Below are 14,655 nucleotides of genomic sequence, written 5' to 3' on the forward strand. Positions count from 1 at the left end.
TGTCACCTGCCAGCCTAGGTTACAGCCCCAGGGGTCACCCCAGCTGGGGCAGGGGGCAACTGCTCAGCCTGTCACTCAAACACACCCTGCCCCACTGCACCCCCCCACCCTGCGCTGTGCAACCTGGGGGGCTCTGTGGTGTGTGACACCCCCCTTCACTGCCCCCAGTCCTGCTCTGCCCCCCAGCTGGAGGCAGTGCTGGGTTAGTGCCAGGTGCGATTTCTCTCCAGCCCGGGTGTGGGCCAGGACATCTGCTCCTTCGCCTTCATCGCCGCCAGCCCCTTCCATGGCCACGTGCTCTGGTGCGAGCCCAATGCTGCTGGGCTGAGCAAGGCGCTGCTGGCTGCCTGCATGGTGAGAGCCTGGCCCCTGCCTCCAGGGCCCCCCCAGCCCGGCTCGGCCCCTGCCTCCGAGGCCCTGCAGCAGGACCCCAGCCTGGCCCTGCCCCTTCCTCTGGGACTCCCCAGCCTGACACGGACCTGGCCCCCACAGAACGGCCTCTCCCTTTGTTACACTGCTCCTCTGAGCGCCAGCTGCTAACCCCCAGCTCCCCCCAGCGGCACCGTCCGCAGAGCCCGGAGGCCCGGCCGTAAGCCCCCACCTCCTGCCTGGGCTGCAGCATCCGCAGGGCAGCCTGAGAGCCAAACGCCTCGGGGCACAGCCGCCGTGGGCCCCCGGCCCCCCAGGCTGCAGGCATGGCAGGGTGTCCTCGGCCCCTCTCTGTTCTGGACAGTGGAGCGGGCGCACGCCCCGGCACCCTCCGGAGCCGCGTCTCCGTGGGGGGTAAGCTGGGTGCTGTACTGAGCGCCCAGTGAACTCGGCTCGGCGGGCGGCCGCTCAGCAGGGCCAGGCCCCCACGCGGGAGCAGGAGGTGGGTGCTGCAGCCCCAGCACCCAGCCGCACGCCCGTCTTGGGCTGGTCTTTCAGCGAGGGGCCAGGCCGGCTCGGCTCGGCTCAGCACAGCCGCCACTGGTGCCAGAGGGCCTGGACGTGGGTGAAGGGCAGGGCGGGCTGCAGGCCCTGGCAGAGGCGGGGGTCGGCGGAGCGGCCAGTGCGCAGGGCGCAGAGCAGGGCGGCCTTGCAGCCCGGGTCGCAGAGCTGCACCGGGTGCCCCTTGTGGCGCAGGTACCAGAAGTGCTGGAACAGCCGCTCGTCCGCCTGGAGGCGCCGGAGCAGCCGGTCCCAGTCGGCGGGGAAGGTGCTGGGCAGCCCGTAGGCCTGGCGGGCCCGGTACAGCTGCCGCCAGCGCGGCTCGGCCCCCGGCGCGTTGGCCTCCGTCAGGTTCAGGATGAAGGTCTCGTGGTCCAGCACCATGTGGGAACTGCCGGGGTAGTCGCCGTCCAGCTCGTAGACGCGGTAGCCTGGGGGAGCCGAGCAGAGCGGCGACTCAGGCCCTGCGCCCGGGGAGGAACAGCCCCCTGCCGGCCGAACCCCACCGCCGGGGGCGGCCCCCCTCCCGCCCCCCCACTGGCCGAACCCCCACCCCTGGGGGCGGCCCCCATCCGGCCCCCCCGCCGGCACAGCCTGGCCCCTGCCGGCCGAACCCCCTCCCCAAGGGGCAGCCCTATCCGGCCCCCCGCCGGCACAGCCTGGCCCCTGCCAGCCGAACCCCCTCCCCAAGGGGCAGCCCTATCCGGCCCCCCGCCGGCACAGCCTGGCCCCTGCCGGCTGAACCCCACCGCTGGGGGCGGCCCCCCTCCGGCCCCCCCGCTGGCCAAACCCCCACCCCTGGGGGCGGCCCCCATCCAGCCCCCCCGCCGGCACAGCCTGGCCCCTGCCGGCCGAACCCCCTCCCCAAGGGGCAGCCCTATCCGGCCCCCCGCCGGCACAGCCTGGCCCCTGCCGGCTGAACCCCACCGCTGGGGGCGGCCCCCCTCCGGCCCCCCCGCTGGCCAAACCCCCACCCCTGGGGGCGGCCCCCATCCAGCCCCCCCGCCGGCACAGCCTGGCCCCTGCCGGCCAAACCCCCTCCCCAAGGGGCAGCCCTATCCGGCCTCCCGCTGGCACAGCCCCAACCCTCACCGGCAGCCCAGTCTGTCCCCCCACCCCCGGGGGCAGCCCCCATCCAGCCCCCCCGCCAGCATAGCCTGGCCCCTGCCGGCCGAACCCCCACCCCAAGGGGCAGCCCTATCCGGCCCCCCGCCAGCACAGCCTGGCCCCTGCCGGCTGAACCCCACCGCCGGGGCCAGCCCCCATCCAGCCCCCCCGCTGGCTGAACCCCAACCCTCACCGGCAGCCCAGTCTGTCCCCTCACCCCTGGGGGCCGCCCCGCCCTGCCCTCACCGGGGTTCAGGTTGATGTAGGTGGTGACGCTGGGCGCCACAAAGGCCACGGAGACGGGGCGCGTGAGCGTCTCCTCGTCGTAGAACATCTCAAAATCGTCCACGTGCGTGTGGCCGAAGAACTGGGCAGCGATGGTGCCCTCGAACCTGCCGCAGGTGGGCAGAGACAGGCGTCAGGGGCTGGCCGCTCCCTGGGGCCCTGGCCTGCAGCGCAGCCCCATGGCGGGGGGCTGAGCCCGGCCAGACTCTGCCCCAGGCTCTGCACACGCCCGACGGGATGGGTGGGACCCCACTTGTCGCCCCATCCCAGGCCCGCGGCAGGGGGCCGGAGCAGGCAGTGCTCGGGGCGGGACCCAGGCGTCCGGGGCAGCGCTCACCTGTCGACAATGCGATAGTAGTTCCAGCTCCAGCTCCTCAGGCAGTGGGCCGGGGGGATGTGCCCGATGACGTGCACCTGGGACAGCGGCCGGCGTGAGCGGGGTGGGGCTGGGACAGCCCCAAGGCAGCCCCAGCAACTCCCTGCCCCCCACCTCCAACCTCCCTGAGGCAGCCACCGCCCCCCAGCCCCCACCTCCAACTGCCCCGTGGAGCCCCAGCGCCCCCCACCTCCACCGGCCCCCGGCCCCCCCTGCCTCCAACCGCCCCGAGGAGCCCCCGGCCCCCCCCACCTCCACCGGCCCCCGGCCCCCCCTGCCTCCAACCGCCCCGAGGAGCCCCAGCAACTCCCTGCCCCCCACCTCCACCGGCTCCCGGCCCCCCCTGCCTCCAACCGCCCCGAGGAGCCCCAGCGCCCCCCACCTCCACCGGCCCCCCCTGCCTCCAACCGCCCCGTGGAGCCCCAGCGCCCCCCCCACCTCCACCGGCCCCCGGCCCCCCCTGCCTCCAACCGCCCCGAGGAGCCCCCGGCCCCCCCCACCTCCACCGGCCCCCCCTGCCTCCAACCGCCCCGAGGAGCCCCAGCAACTCCCTGCCCCCCACCTCCACCGGCCCCCGGCCCCCCCTGCCTCCAACCGCCCCGTGGAGCCCCAGCGCCCCCCACCTCCACCGGCCCCCGGCCCCCCCTGCCTCCAACCGCCCCGTGGAGCCCCAGCGCCCCCCACCTCCACCGGCCCCCCCTGCCTCCAACAGCCCCGAGGAACCCCAGCGACCCCCAGCCCCCACCTTCACCGGCCCCCCCTGCCTCCAACAGCCCCGAGGAGCCCCAGCGACCCCCACCTCCACCGGCCCCCCCTGCCTCCAACCGCCCCGTGGAGCCCCAGCGCCCCCCACCTCCACCGGCTTCCGGCCCCCCCTGCCTCCAACAGCCCCGAGGAGCCCCAGCGCCCCCACCTCCACCGGCTCCCGGCCCCCCCTGCCTCCAACAGCCCCGAGGAGCCCCAGCACCCCCACCTCCACCGGCCCCCCCTGCCTCCAACTGCCCCGTGGAGCCCCAGCGCCCCCCACCTCCACCGGCCCCCGGCCCCCCCTGCCTCCAACCGCCCCGTGGAGCCCCAGCGCCCCCCACCTCCACCGGCCCCCGGCCCCCCCTGCCTCCAACCGCCCCGTGGAGCCCCAGCGCCCCCCACCTCCACCGGCCCCCCCGCCTCCAACAGCCCCGAGGAACCCCAGCGACCCCCAGCCCCCACCTCCACGGGCTCCCGGCCCCCCCTGCCTCCAACAGCCCCGAGGAGCCCCAGCGCCCCCCACCTCCACCGGCCCCCGGCCCCCCCTGCCTCCAACCGCCCCGTGGAGCCCCAGCGCCCCCCACCTCCACCGGCCCCCCCGCCTCCAACAGCCCCGAGGAACCCCAGCGACCCCCAGCCCCCACCTCCACCGGCTCCCGGCCCCCCCTGCCTCCAACAGCCCCGAGGAGCCCCAGCGCCCCCCACCTCCACCGGCCCCCGGCCCCCCCTGCCTCCAACCACCCCGTGGAGCCCCAGCGCCCCCCACCTCCACCGGCCCCCCCGCCTCCAACAGCCCCGAGGAACCCCAGCGACCCCCAGCCCCCACCTCCACGGGCTCCCGGCCCCCCCTGCCTCCAACAGCCCCGAGGAGCCCCAGCGACCCCCACCTCCACCGGCCCCCGGCCCCCCCTGCCTCCAACCGCCCCGTGGAGCCCCAGCGCCCCCCACCTCCACCGGCTCCCGGCCCCCCCTGCCTCCAACAGCCCCGAGGAACCCCACTGCCGCCCACCCCCAACCTCCCTGAGGCAGCCACCGCCCCCCTCCTACACCGGCCCCCAACAGCCCCAAGGTGGCCACTGGCCCCCAGCCCCCCCGTGGAGCCCCACTGGCCCCCCCACCTCCAACCGCCCCGTGGAGCCCCACCGCCCCCACCTCCACCAGCCCCCAACAGCCCCGAGGTGGCCACCAGCCCCCGGCCCCCCCAACTCCCACCGCCCCGTGGAGCCCCAGCAACTCCCTGCCCCCCACCTCCAACAGCCCTGAGGCAGCCACCGCCCCCCACCCCCCCGAAGAGCCCCACCGCCCCCACCTCCAACCGCCCCATGGAGCTCCCCCGCCCCCCGTGCCCCCAGGAAAGGCCCCTCCTGGAGCCAGGCCAGCAGAGCCCCACCTTCTCGCCCCGCTGCTCCGCAGCCTGCAGCACCCCCACCAGCCACTGCAGCTGCCCCGCCGGGTCGGTGGCGTTGAGCAGCAGCCAGAAGTTGGCCTGCGAGCAGAAGTTCATGTTGAGGGAGACGAGGCGCAGACCGGGCCGCAGGCGCAGCGTGTAGAACCCGCCGACCCTGTGGGGAGCCCAGTCAGGCGGGGGGGAGGGCGGCTTCTGCCCTGCCCCCCCAGAGCGCACCCCCCCACCCGGCCAGCCTCCGCCCCCCCAGAGCGCGCCCCCCCACCCGGCCTGCTCTGCCCCCCAGGCCAGCCTCCGCCCCCCCAGAGCGCACCCCCCAGCCGGCGAGCCTCCGCCCCCCCAGAGCGCGCCCCCCCACCCGGCCAGCCTCCGCCCCCCCAGAGCGCGCCCCCCCACCCGGCCTGCTCTGCCCCCCAGGCCAGCCTCCGCCCCCCCAGAGCGCCCCCCCACACCCGGCCAGCCTCCGCCCCCCCAAAGCACCTCCCCCACCCGGCCTGCTCTGCCCCCCAGGCCAGCCTCTGCCCCCCCCAGAGCGCCCCCTCCACCCAGCCAGTCTCCGCCCCCCCAGAGCGCCTCCCCCACCCAGCCTGCTCTGTCCCCCAGGCCAGCCTCCACCCCCCCAGAGCACCCCCCCACCTGGCCTACTCTGCCCCCCAGAGCGCCTCCCCCACCCGGCCTGCTCTGCCCCCCAGGCCAGCCTCTGCCCCCCCAGACTGCCCCCCCCACCCAGCCAGCCTCCGCCCCCCAGGCCAGCCTCCATCCCCCCAGAGCGCCCCCCCACCCCCAGCCACCCTCTCCCAGCAGCCCCCCTACCCAGCCAGCCTCCACCCCCCCCGAGTGCCCCCCCACACCCAGCCAGCCCCCCCCGGCAGCCCCCCCAGAGCACCCCCCCACACCTAGCAGCCTCCCACACAGCGCCTCCCCCACCCGGCCTGCCCTGCCCCCGCCAATTGCCTCCCCCACCTGACCAGCTTCCGCCCTCCCAGAGCGCCCCCCCACATCCAGCCAGCCTCCCCCAGCAGCCCCCCCACCCGGACAGCCTCTGCCCCTGCAGAGCGCCCCCCCACACCCAGCCGATCTCCCCTGCCAGAGTGCCCCCCCACACCCAGCCAGCCCTGCCCCCCAGAGCGACTCCCCACCCACCCAGCCTTTCCCTACCACCCCAGCCCCAGCCCTGCCCCACCTGAGGGTCTGCAGCGCCTCGGGGGGCAGCCAGCCCTGCCAGGCCTCGGCCATGGCCCCGTAGAGCCAGGCAGAGGACTGGTTGCCCTGCACGTAGGGCGGCGGGAAGCCGTTGACGGGCGCGGCCTCGTGGTTGCCCACGGCGGGGTAGACGGGCAGGGGTGCCAGGTACTTGCGCAGCAGGGCGCTGAGGGTGCGTAACGCCAGCAGCTGGTCGGCCCGGCTCTGCTGCCACACGTTGTGGGCGGGGAGGTCGCCCGCCCAGTACACCAGCTGGGGGCGGGGGGCGCGCGCCAGGTGCTGCAGCAGGTTCTTGATGGTGTGCAGCGGCAGGTCGCACTTGCCGTACTCCCCCCAGTAGCCGGCGCCCGCCGAGGGGGAGCCCTGCGCCCGGCCGCCCCGGCAGCACAGCGGGTCGCCGCAGGTGGGGGCGCTGCCGGGCGCGTAGGCCCGGTCCCAGTGCATGTCGGTGAGAAAGAGCAGGCGGGCGGTAGGGGCGCCGGGCGGCGGCGGGGCAGGTGGCACCACAGGGGGCTTGGGGGTGGTGGGCAGCGTGATGTTCCAGTCGGCCAGGATGTCCCAGTGCCCGCAGCGGGCGCCCACCAGCAGGCCGCAGATCTCCGCCGGGCGCAGCACCGAGCGCGCCCACACCGACACCACGTCCTTCTGGAAGAGCTGCACCGCCTGGCTGCACACCTGGGGGCGCGCCAGCCGCAGCACCGTGCACAGCTCGGTCGCCAGCCAGCCCAGGCGCGCCTCGCTCGGCTCCATCTGCAAGGAGGGGGCGTCAGGGCGCATGCCAGGGCCCCCCGGCAGCCCAGCCCAGCCCAGCCCAGCCCAGCCCAGCTGGGTCAGCCGCTGCTGGGACAGACAGCCCCAGCGCCCCCCGGCAGCCCAGCCCAGCCCAGCCCAGCCCACCTGGGTTAGCCGCTGCTGGGACAGACAGCCCCAGCGCCCCCCGGCAGCCCAGCCCAGCCCAGCCCAGCACACCTGGGTTAGCCGCTGATGGGACAGAAGGCCCCAGGGCCATCACTGCAGCTCGGCCACCAAGGGGCAAACACCCTTAACTCTGCCCACTCTCCCAGCAGCCTGCCGCCTCCGTCTCCCATGCGCTCAGCCGCGGCCCCACTGCGTCCTGGCCCCTCCCAGACACCAGGAAGCCCTGGGCACCCCAGCGTGGGTGGGCGCACCCTGAACAGCAAGTATGGGCTTGCAGCCCTTCCCCCCCAGCAGAAGAGGAACCCAGGCGTCCCGGCTCGTGCCCCTCCCCCACGCCAGGGCCGCGGAAGAGCCCAGGCGTCCCGGCTCGTGCCCCTCCCCCACGCCAGGGCCGCGGAAGAGCCCAGGCGTCCCGGCTCGTGCCCCTCCCCCACGCCAGGGCCGCGGAAGAGCCCAGGCGTCCCGGCTCGTGCCCCTCCCCCCGCCAGGGCCGCGGAAGAACCCAGGCGTCCCGGCTCGTGCCCCTCCCCCCGCCAGGGCCGCGGAAGAGCCCAGGCGTCCGAGGGCTGGGCCGGCGGTACCTGCACGCCCTGGTCGATGGCGGAGAAGAGCAGGCGGCAGACCGGGCAGCTCAGGTTCCGCCAGCCGAACTGCGCCCCCGCGGCCGCCAGCTGCTCCTCCAGCGCCGCCGGGCCGGGCCGGGCCGAGCCGAGCCGGGCCAGCGCCCCCAGCCCGGCCAGCGCCAGCAGCACCCGCAGCCGGGCGGCCTGGGCCATGGCGAGCCGCTGCGCTGCCGAGCCGAGCCCGTCCCACGGCCCGGACCGGACCGCCTGCCTCCGCCCCCCGGCCGCCCTGCACCGCCCCTCCCCGTCCCGCCCCCCGGGCCGCCCTGCACCGCCCCTCCCCGTCCCGCCCCCCGGCCGCCTCCGCCCCGCCCCCCGGGCCGCCCTGCACCGCCCCGCCCCCCGGCCGCCGGTGGGGTGCAGCGGCTCGGGCGCTACAGGGGGTGCAGTGACTTGAAGGCACTGGGGGGTGCAGCGGCGCCGGGCATTAAGGAGGGTGCAGCGACTCAGGGGCGCTACGGGGGGTGCAGTGACTTGGAGGCACTGGGAGGTGCAGCGGCTCGTGGCATTACGGAGGGTGCAGCGACTGAGGGGCGCTATGGGGGTGCAGAGACTCAGGAGGTACTACGGAGGGTGCAGCAGCTCGGGCGCTACGGAGGGTGCAGTGATTTGGAGGCACTGGGGGGTGAAGTTTGGGGGGCACTACGGGGGGTGCAGTGACTTAGGGGGCACTACAGGGGGTGCAGTGACGGGGGCGCTATGGGGGGTGCAGTGACTTGGAGGCACTGGCGGGGTGCAGCGGCTCAGGGCATTACGGAAGGTGCAGCGACTCAGGGAGCACTACAGGGGGTGCAGTGACGGGGGCGCTATGGGGGGTGCAGTGACTTGGAGGCACTGGGGGGTGCAGCGACTCAGGGAGCACTACAGGGGGTGCAGTGACTCAGGAGGTACTACGGAGGGTGCAGCAGCTCGGGCGCTATGGGGGGTGCAGTGACTTGGAGGCACTGGGGGGTGCAGCGGCTCGGGCGCTATGGGGGGTGCAGTGACTTGGAGGCACTGGCGGGGTGCAGCGGCTCGGGGCATTACGGAGGGTGCAGCGACTCAGGGAGCACTACAGGGGGTGCAGTGACGGGGGTGCTATGGGGGTGCAGTGGTTTGGGGGGCACTACGGGGGGGTGCAGCGACTCAGGGAGCACTACAGGGGGGTGCAGTGATGGGGGTGCTATGGGGGTGCAGTGGTTTGGGGGGCACTACAGGGGGGTGCAGTGCTTTGGGGCACTATGGAGGGTGCAGTGATTTGGAGGCACTGGGGGGTGAAGTTTGGGGGGCACTACGGGGGGTGCAGTGACTTAGGGGGCACTACAGGGGGTGCAGTGACGGGGGTGCTATGGGGGGTGCAGTGGTTTGGGGGGCACTACGGGGGGGTGCAGCGACTCGGGGCACTACGGGAGTGGGGGGTCGCAGTGATTCATCAGGGCTGGACCAGGGTTTGGGGTCCCCAAGCTCTGCCCGCCATCTGCAGCTGGGGCTGACTCCCTCGGCTGGCGGAAGAGATGCACTGAACTGGGGGGATAAGGAAGGCCCCAGGGAGGTGGGCCTGCACAGCCATGTGCCGGCGGATGTACTAATGAGCACTGGCCAGGTGAACGCCCTCGTCCCTGGTCTTGACCCATAGCCAAAGAAAACGAGGGGTGCTCTCCCCAGGTTCGGGGGTAGATACCCAGCCAAACCCACAGAAGCCTCAGGGGCTGATCTTGAGAGAAAGGGGTGTGATGGGGTTCAGGGGTCCCCCTGCACTGCACCCCATCCACAGGCAGGAGTGACTCTCACTCAGCAGGTACAACAGCAGGTTTCTTAGGCAACAGATGCCCAGTTTCTCACAGAAGCGACAGTACAGCAGCCAGAGACAGTCCTTCCAACCTGTCCTGGGGAGAAGAGCCCGAGGGGTGCCCCTCTGGGGTGTAGCTTCCCCCTCCTCAGGCTGGCTGCCTTCTAGCTCTCTCTTCCCCCAGCCTCTAACTGCCGCCCCCCATTCAAACCCAGCTCGGCTCCTCCCTCCTCTTTGTTCAGGGCTGAGGTGTTACCTGCCAGCCTAGGTTATAGCCCCAGGGTCATCCTTAGTCGCTGGGAGCTGCTCTGCTTGTCTCCCACATCCAGCCTGAGTCTCACACATGCACTCCCCCCACTCCATCACAAGGGGACCCCCAAAACCAGATCTCACAGGCCAGGGGTGCTGGAGCCAGGCAGGGATGGGGAAGTAGCTTCCGCCCCTGCCCCAGCGGAAGAATTCCAGGCAGAGCAGCAGAGAGACCCCTCCTTGCAGAAGCTGAGGGAACTGGCCAGTCTCAGCCCAGCTCCACAGCTGGGGGAGGGCTGCAGGGAGAGACTCCTGTGGGAAAAGGGATTCCTGTACCGGGAGTGGGCTCCCAGATGCAAAGCGGAGGCATGGAAGGTCCAGAGGCAACTGGTGGTCCCCCAAAAGTACCGGTGCAGGTTGCTGTACCTAGCCCATGATGTCCCACTCGCAGGACACCAGGGGATCCACCGCACCAGGAGAAGGTTGTTACAGAACTTTTTTTGGCCAGGGATCTTTGCAGCTGTCCGTCTGTATTGCCTGTCCTGCGATCCCTGCCAGAGGGTGGGGAAGAGCTGGGACAAGGGGAAAGCTGCCTTGAGGCCACTGCCCATCATAGAGGAGCCTTTCCAGAAAGTGGCTATAGACATAGTGGGCCCCTTCAGCAAGGCAACACATTCGGGGAAGAAATATATTTTGGTAGTGGTAGATTTTGCCACGCGATACCCAGAAGCAGTGGCCTTGACCTCTGTCGACGCTGACACCGTGGCGGATGCAGTGCTGTCCATTTTCAGCAGAGTGGGGTTCCCCAAGGAGGTCCTCACAGAGCAGGGGTCCAACTTCACGTCGGCACGTTGGGGACAAAGCTTGTGGGACAAGTGTGGGGTCCGGCACACCTGGGCCACAGCCTACCACCCGCAGACCAATGGGCTGGTGGAGAGGTTCAGTGGGACTCTGAAGCAGATGCTGAGAAACCCCACGACTGGGACAAGTACTTACCCCACCTGCTGTTTGCATACAGGGAGATGCCCCAGGAACCATGGAGTTCCCCTCTTTGAGCTGCTGTGTGGAAGGAGGGTACGGGGACCCCTGGACTTGCTCAGAGAAGAGTGGGAGCGGACGGCCTCCTGCTTCCAGTCTGGCCCTGAGAGCAGCCGTCTTCGCACATCTGTCAGGCCAAGCCACCTGGGGGCGGAATTATCGGGCTGCAAACAGCCATGAGAGAGCACTGGGGTACAAGGCGGTCAGCCCCCCAAAATGTCACACCCCCTCCCCAGTTCTGCCGGGCCCCCCCACTCCCACCCACGTACCCCAACCTCCTTCTCTGCCAGGGCCACACACTCCCACCCACATACCCCCACCTTCCCAGCTCTTCCAGGGCCCCCCACTCCCACCCCTGCTGCCTGCCTCCAGTCGGGGGGCGGATCTGGCCATGTTGCAGATGCATCCAGCAAGGTCAGTGCCTGATGCCATGGATACGGACCCATTGCTATGACAACCAGGGCCACTCATCAGTGTCCCTCAAGGGCGCGGGGGCTTATAACCCCCCCAAGAGCCAGGGGCTACTGCGGCCAGCTAAACAACCTTCCTGCACCTCCGCCACTGCCAGCCCCCACTGCCCCAGCCCTGTCCCCCAAACCTCCCTGCCAGCCCCCACCGCCTCAGCCCCGTCCCCCAGACCACCCTGCCAAACCCCACCTCCTCAGCCCCATACCCCAAACCACCCTGCCAGCCCCCACCTCCACAGCCCTGTCCCCCAAATCACCCTGCCAGCCCGCACCTCCACAGCCCCGTCCCCCAAACCACCCTGCCAGCCCACACCACCCCAGCCCCGTCCCCCAAACCACCCTGCCAGCCCGCACCTCCTCAGCCCCATACCCCAAACCACCCTGCCAGCCCCCACCTCCACAGCCCTGTCCCCCAAATCACCCTGCCAGCCCCCACCTCCTCAGCCCCATCCCCCAAACCACCCTGCCAGCCCCCACCTCCACAGCCCCGTCCCCCAAACCACCCTGCCAGCCCCCACCTCCTCAGCCCCGTCCCCCAAACCACCCTGCCAAACCCCACCTCCTCAGCCCCGTCCCCCAAACCACCCTGCCAAACCCCACCTCCTCAGCCCCGTCCCCCAAACCACCCTGCCAGCCCGCACCTCCACAGCCCCGTCCCCCAAACCACCCTGCCAGCCCACACCGCCCCAGCCCTGTCCCCCAAACCACCCTGCCAGCCCCCACTGCCTCAGCCCCATCCCCCAAACCACCCTGCCAAACCCCACCTCCTCAGCCCCGTCCCCCAAACCACCCTGCCAGCCCCCACCTCCACAGCCCTGTCCCCCAAATCACCCTGCCAGCCCCCACCTCCTCAGCCCCGTCCCCCAAACCACCCTGCCAGCCCCCACCTCCACAGCCCCGTCCCCCAAACCACCCTGCCAGCCCCCACCTCCTCAGCCCCGTCCCCCAAACCACCCTGCCAAACCCCACCTCCTCAGCCCCGTCCCCCAAACCACCCTGCCAAACCCCACCTCCTCAGCCCCGTCCCCCAAACCACCCTGCCAGCCCGCACCTCCACAGCCCCGTCCCCCAAACCACCCTGCCAGCCCACACCGCCCCAGCCCTGTCCCCCAAACCACCCTGCCAGCCCCCACTGCCTCAGCCCCGTCCCCCAAACCACCCTGCCAGCCCCCACCTCCACAGCCCCGTCCCCCAAACCACCCTGCCAGCCCCCACCTCCACAGCCCCATCCCCCAAACCACCCTGCCAGCCCGCACCTCCACAGCCCCGTCCCCCAAACCACCCTGCCAGCCCCCACCTCCACAGCCCCGTCCCCCAAACCACCCTGCCAGCCCCCACCTCCTCAGCCCCGTCCCCCAAACCACCCTGCCAGCCCCCACCTCCACAGCCCCGTCCCCCAAACCACCCTGCCAGCCCGCACCTCCACAGCCCCGTCCCCCAAACCACCCTGCCAGCCCCCACCTCCTCAGCCCCGTCCCCCAAACCACCCTGCCAGCCCGCACCTCCACAGCCCCGTCCCCCAAACCACCCTGCCAAACCCCACCTCCTCAGCCCCGTCCCCCAAACCACCCTGCCAGCCCCCACTGCCTCAGCCCCATCCCCCAAACCACCCTGCCAAACCCCACCTCCTCAGCCCCGTCCCCCAAACCACCCTGCCAGCCCCCACCTCCACAGCCCCGTCCCCCAAACCACCCTGCCAGCCCCCACCTCCTCAGCCCCGTCCCCCAAACCACCCTGCCAGCCCCCACCTCCTCAGCCCCGTCCCCCAAACCACCCTGCCAGCCCGCACCTCCACAGCCCCGTCCCCCAAACCACCCTGCCAGCCCCCACCTCCACAGCCCCGTCCCCCAAACCACCCTGCCAGCCCCCACCTCCTCAGCCCCGTCCCCCAAACCACCCTGCCAGCCCCCACCTCCACAGCCCCGTCCCCCAAACCACCCTGCCAGCCCGCACCTCCACAGCCCCGTCCCCCAAACCACCCTGCCAGCCCCCACCTCCTCAGCACCGTCCCCCAAACCACCCTGCCAGCCCGCACCTCCACAGCCCCGTCCCCCAAACGACCCTGCCAGCCCCCACCTCCACAGCCCCGTCCCCCAAACCACCCTGCCAGCCCGCACCTCCACAGCCCCGTCCCCCAAACCACCCTGCCAGCCCCCACCTCCACAGCCCCGTCCCCCAAACCACCCTGCCAGACTGCACCTCCACAGCCCCGTCCCCCAAACCACCCTGCCAGCCCGCACCACCCCAGCCCCGTCCCCAAATCACCCTGCCAAACCCCACCTCCACAGCCCTGTCCCCCAAACCACCCTGCCAAACCCCACCTCCACAGCCCCGTCCCCCAAACCACCCTGCCAGCCCCCACCTCCACAGCCCCGTCCCCCAAACCACCCTGCCAAACCCCACCTCCTCAGCCCCGTCCCCAAATCACCCTGCCAAACCCCACCTCCACAGCCCCGTCCCCCAAACCACCCTGCCAGCCCGCACCTCCACAGCCCCGTCCCCCAAACCACCCTGCCAAACCCCACCTCCTCAGCCCCGTCCCCCAAACCACCCTGCCAGCCCCCACTGCCTCAGCCCCGTCCCCAAACCACCCTGCCAAACCCCACCTCCACAGCCCCGTCCCCCAAACCACCCTGCCAGCCCCCACCTCCACAGCCCCGTCCCCCAAACCACCCTGCCAAACCCCACCTCCACAGCCCCGTCCCCCAAACCACCCTGCCAAACCCCACCTCCTCAGCCCCATCCCCCAAACCACCCTGCCAGCCCCCACCTCCTCAGCCCCGTCCCCCAAACCACCCTGCCAAACCCCACCTCCTCAGCCCCGTCCCCCAAACCACCCTGCCAGCCCACCTCCTCAGCCCCGTCCCCCAAACCACCCTGCCAAACCCCACCTCCACAGCCCCGTCCCCCAAACCACCCTGCCAAACCCCACCTCCTCAGCCCCATCCCCCAAACCACCCTGCCAGCCCCCACCTCCTCAGCCCCTTCCCCCAAACCACCCTGCCAAACCCCACCTCCACAGCCCCGTCCCCCAAACCACCCTGCCAAACCCCACCTCCACAGCCCCGTCCCCCAAACCACCCTGCCAAACCCCACCTCCTCAGCCCCATCCCCCAAACCACCCTGCCAGCCCCCACCTCCTCAGCCCCGTCCCCCAAACCACCCTGCCAAACCCCACCTCCTCAGCCCCGTCCCCCAAACCACCCTGCCAGCCCCCACCTCCACAGCCCCGTCCCCCAAACCACCCTGCCAGCCCACCTCCACAGCCCCGTCCCCAAATCACCCTGCCAAACCCCACCTCCACAGCTCCGTCCCCCAAACCACCCTGCCAAACCCCACCTCCACAGCCCCGTCCCCCAAACCACCCTGCCAAACCCCACCTCCTCAGCCCCGTCCCCCAAACCACCCTGCCAAACCCCACCTCCTCAGCCCTGTCCCCCAAACCACCCTACCAGCCCCCACCTCCTCAGCCCCGTCCCCCAAACCACCCTGCCAGCCCACCTCCTCAGCCCCGTCCCCCAAACCACCCTGCCAGCCCC

At 72.2% G+C, this 14,655-nt stretch overlaps 1 protein-coding gene across 1 annotated transcript; it reads right to left on the reverse strand.

Annotated features, from left to right (window-relative positions):
* Positions 1-553: 553 nt before the first annotated feature.
* Positions 554-7,814, reverse strand: SMPD1 (sphingomyelin phosphodiesterase 1). The gene is made up of 6 exons (XM_075011464.1): positions 7,553-7,814; positions 6,034-6,803; positions 4,836-5,007; positions 2,660-2,736; positions 2,284-2,429; positions 554-1,361 (listed from the first exon to the last, which is right to left on the reverse strand). Exons 1-6 carry the CDS (start codon positions 7,745-7,747, stop codon positions 955-957), a joined length of 1,767 nt encoding a protein of 588 aa, XP_074867565.1. The 5' UTR covers positions 7,748-7,814; the 3' UTR covers positions 554-954.
* Positions 7,815-14,655: the final 6,841 nt, after the last annotated feature.

The sequence above is a fragment of the Carettochelys insculpta genome, chromosome 1 (assembly GCF_033958435.1).
Source record: "Carettochelys insculpta isolate YL-2023 chromosome 1, ASM3395843v1, whole genome shotgun sequence".
In the NCBI taxonomy this organism is placed as follows: domain Eukaryota; kingdom Metazoa; phylum Chordata; order Testudines; family Carettochelyidae; genus Carettochelys; species Carettochelys insculpta.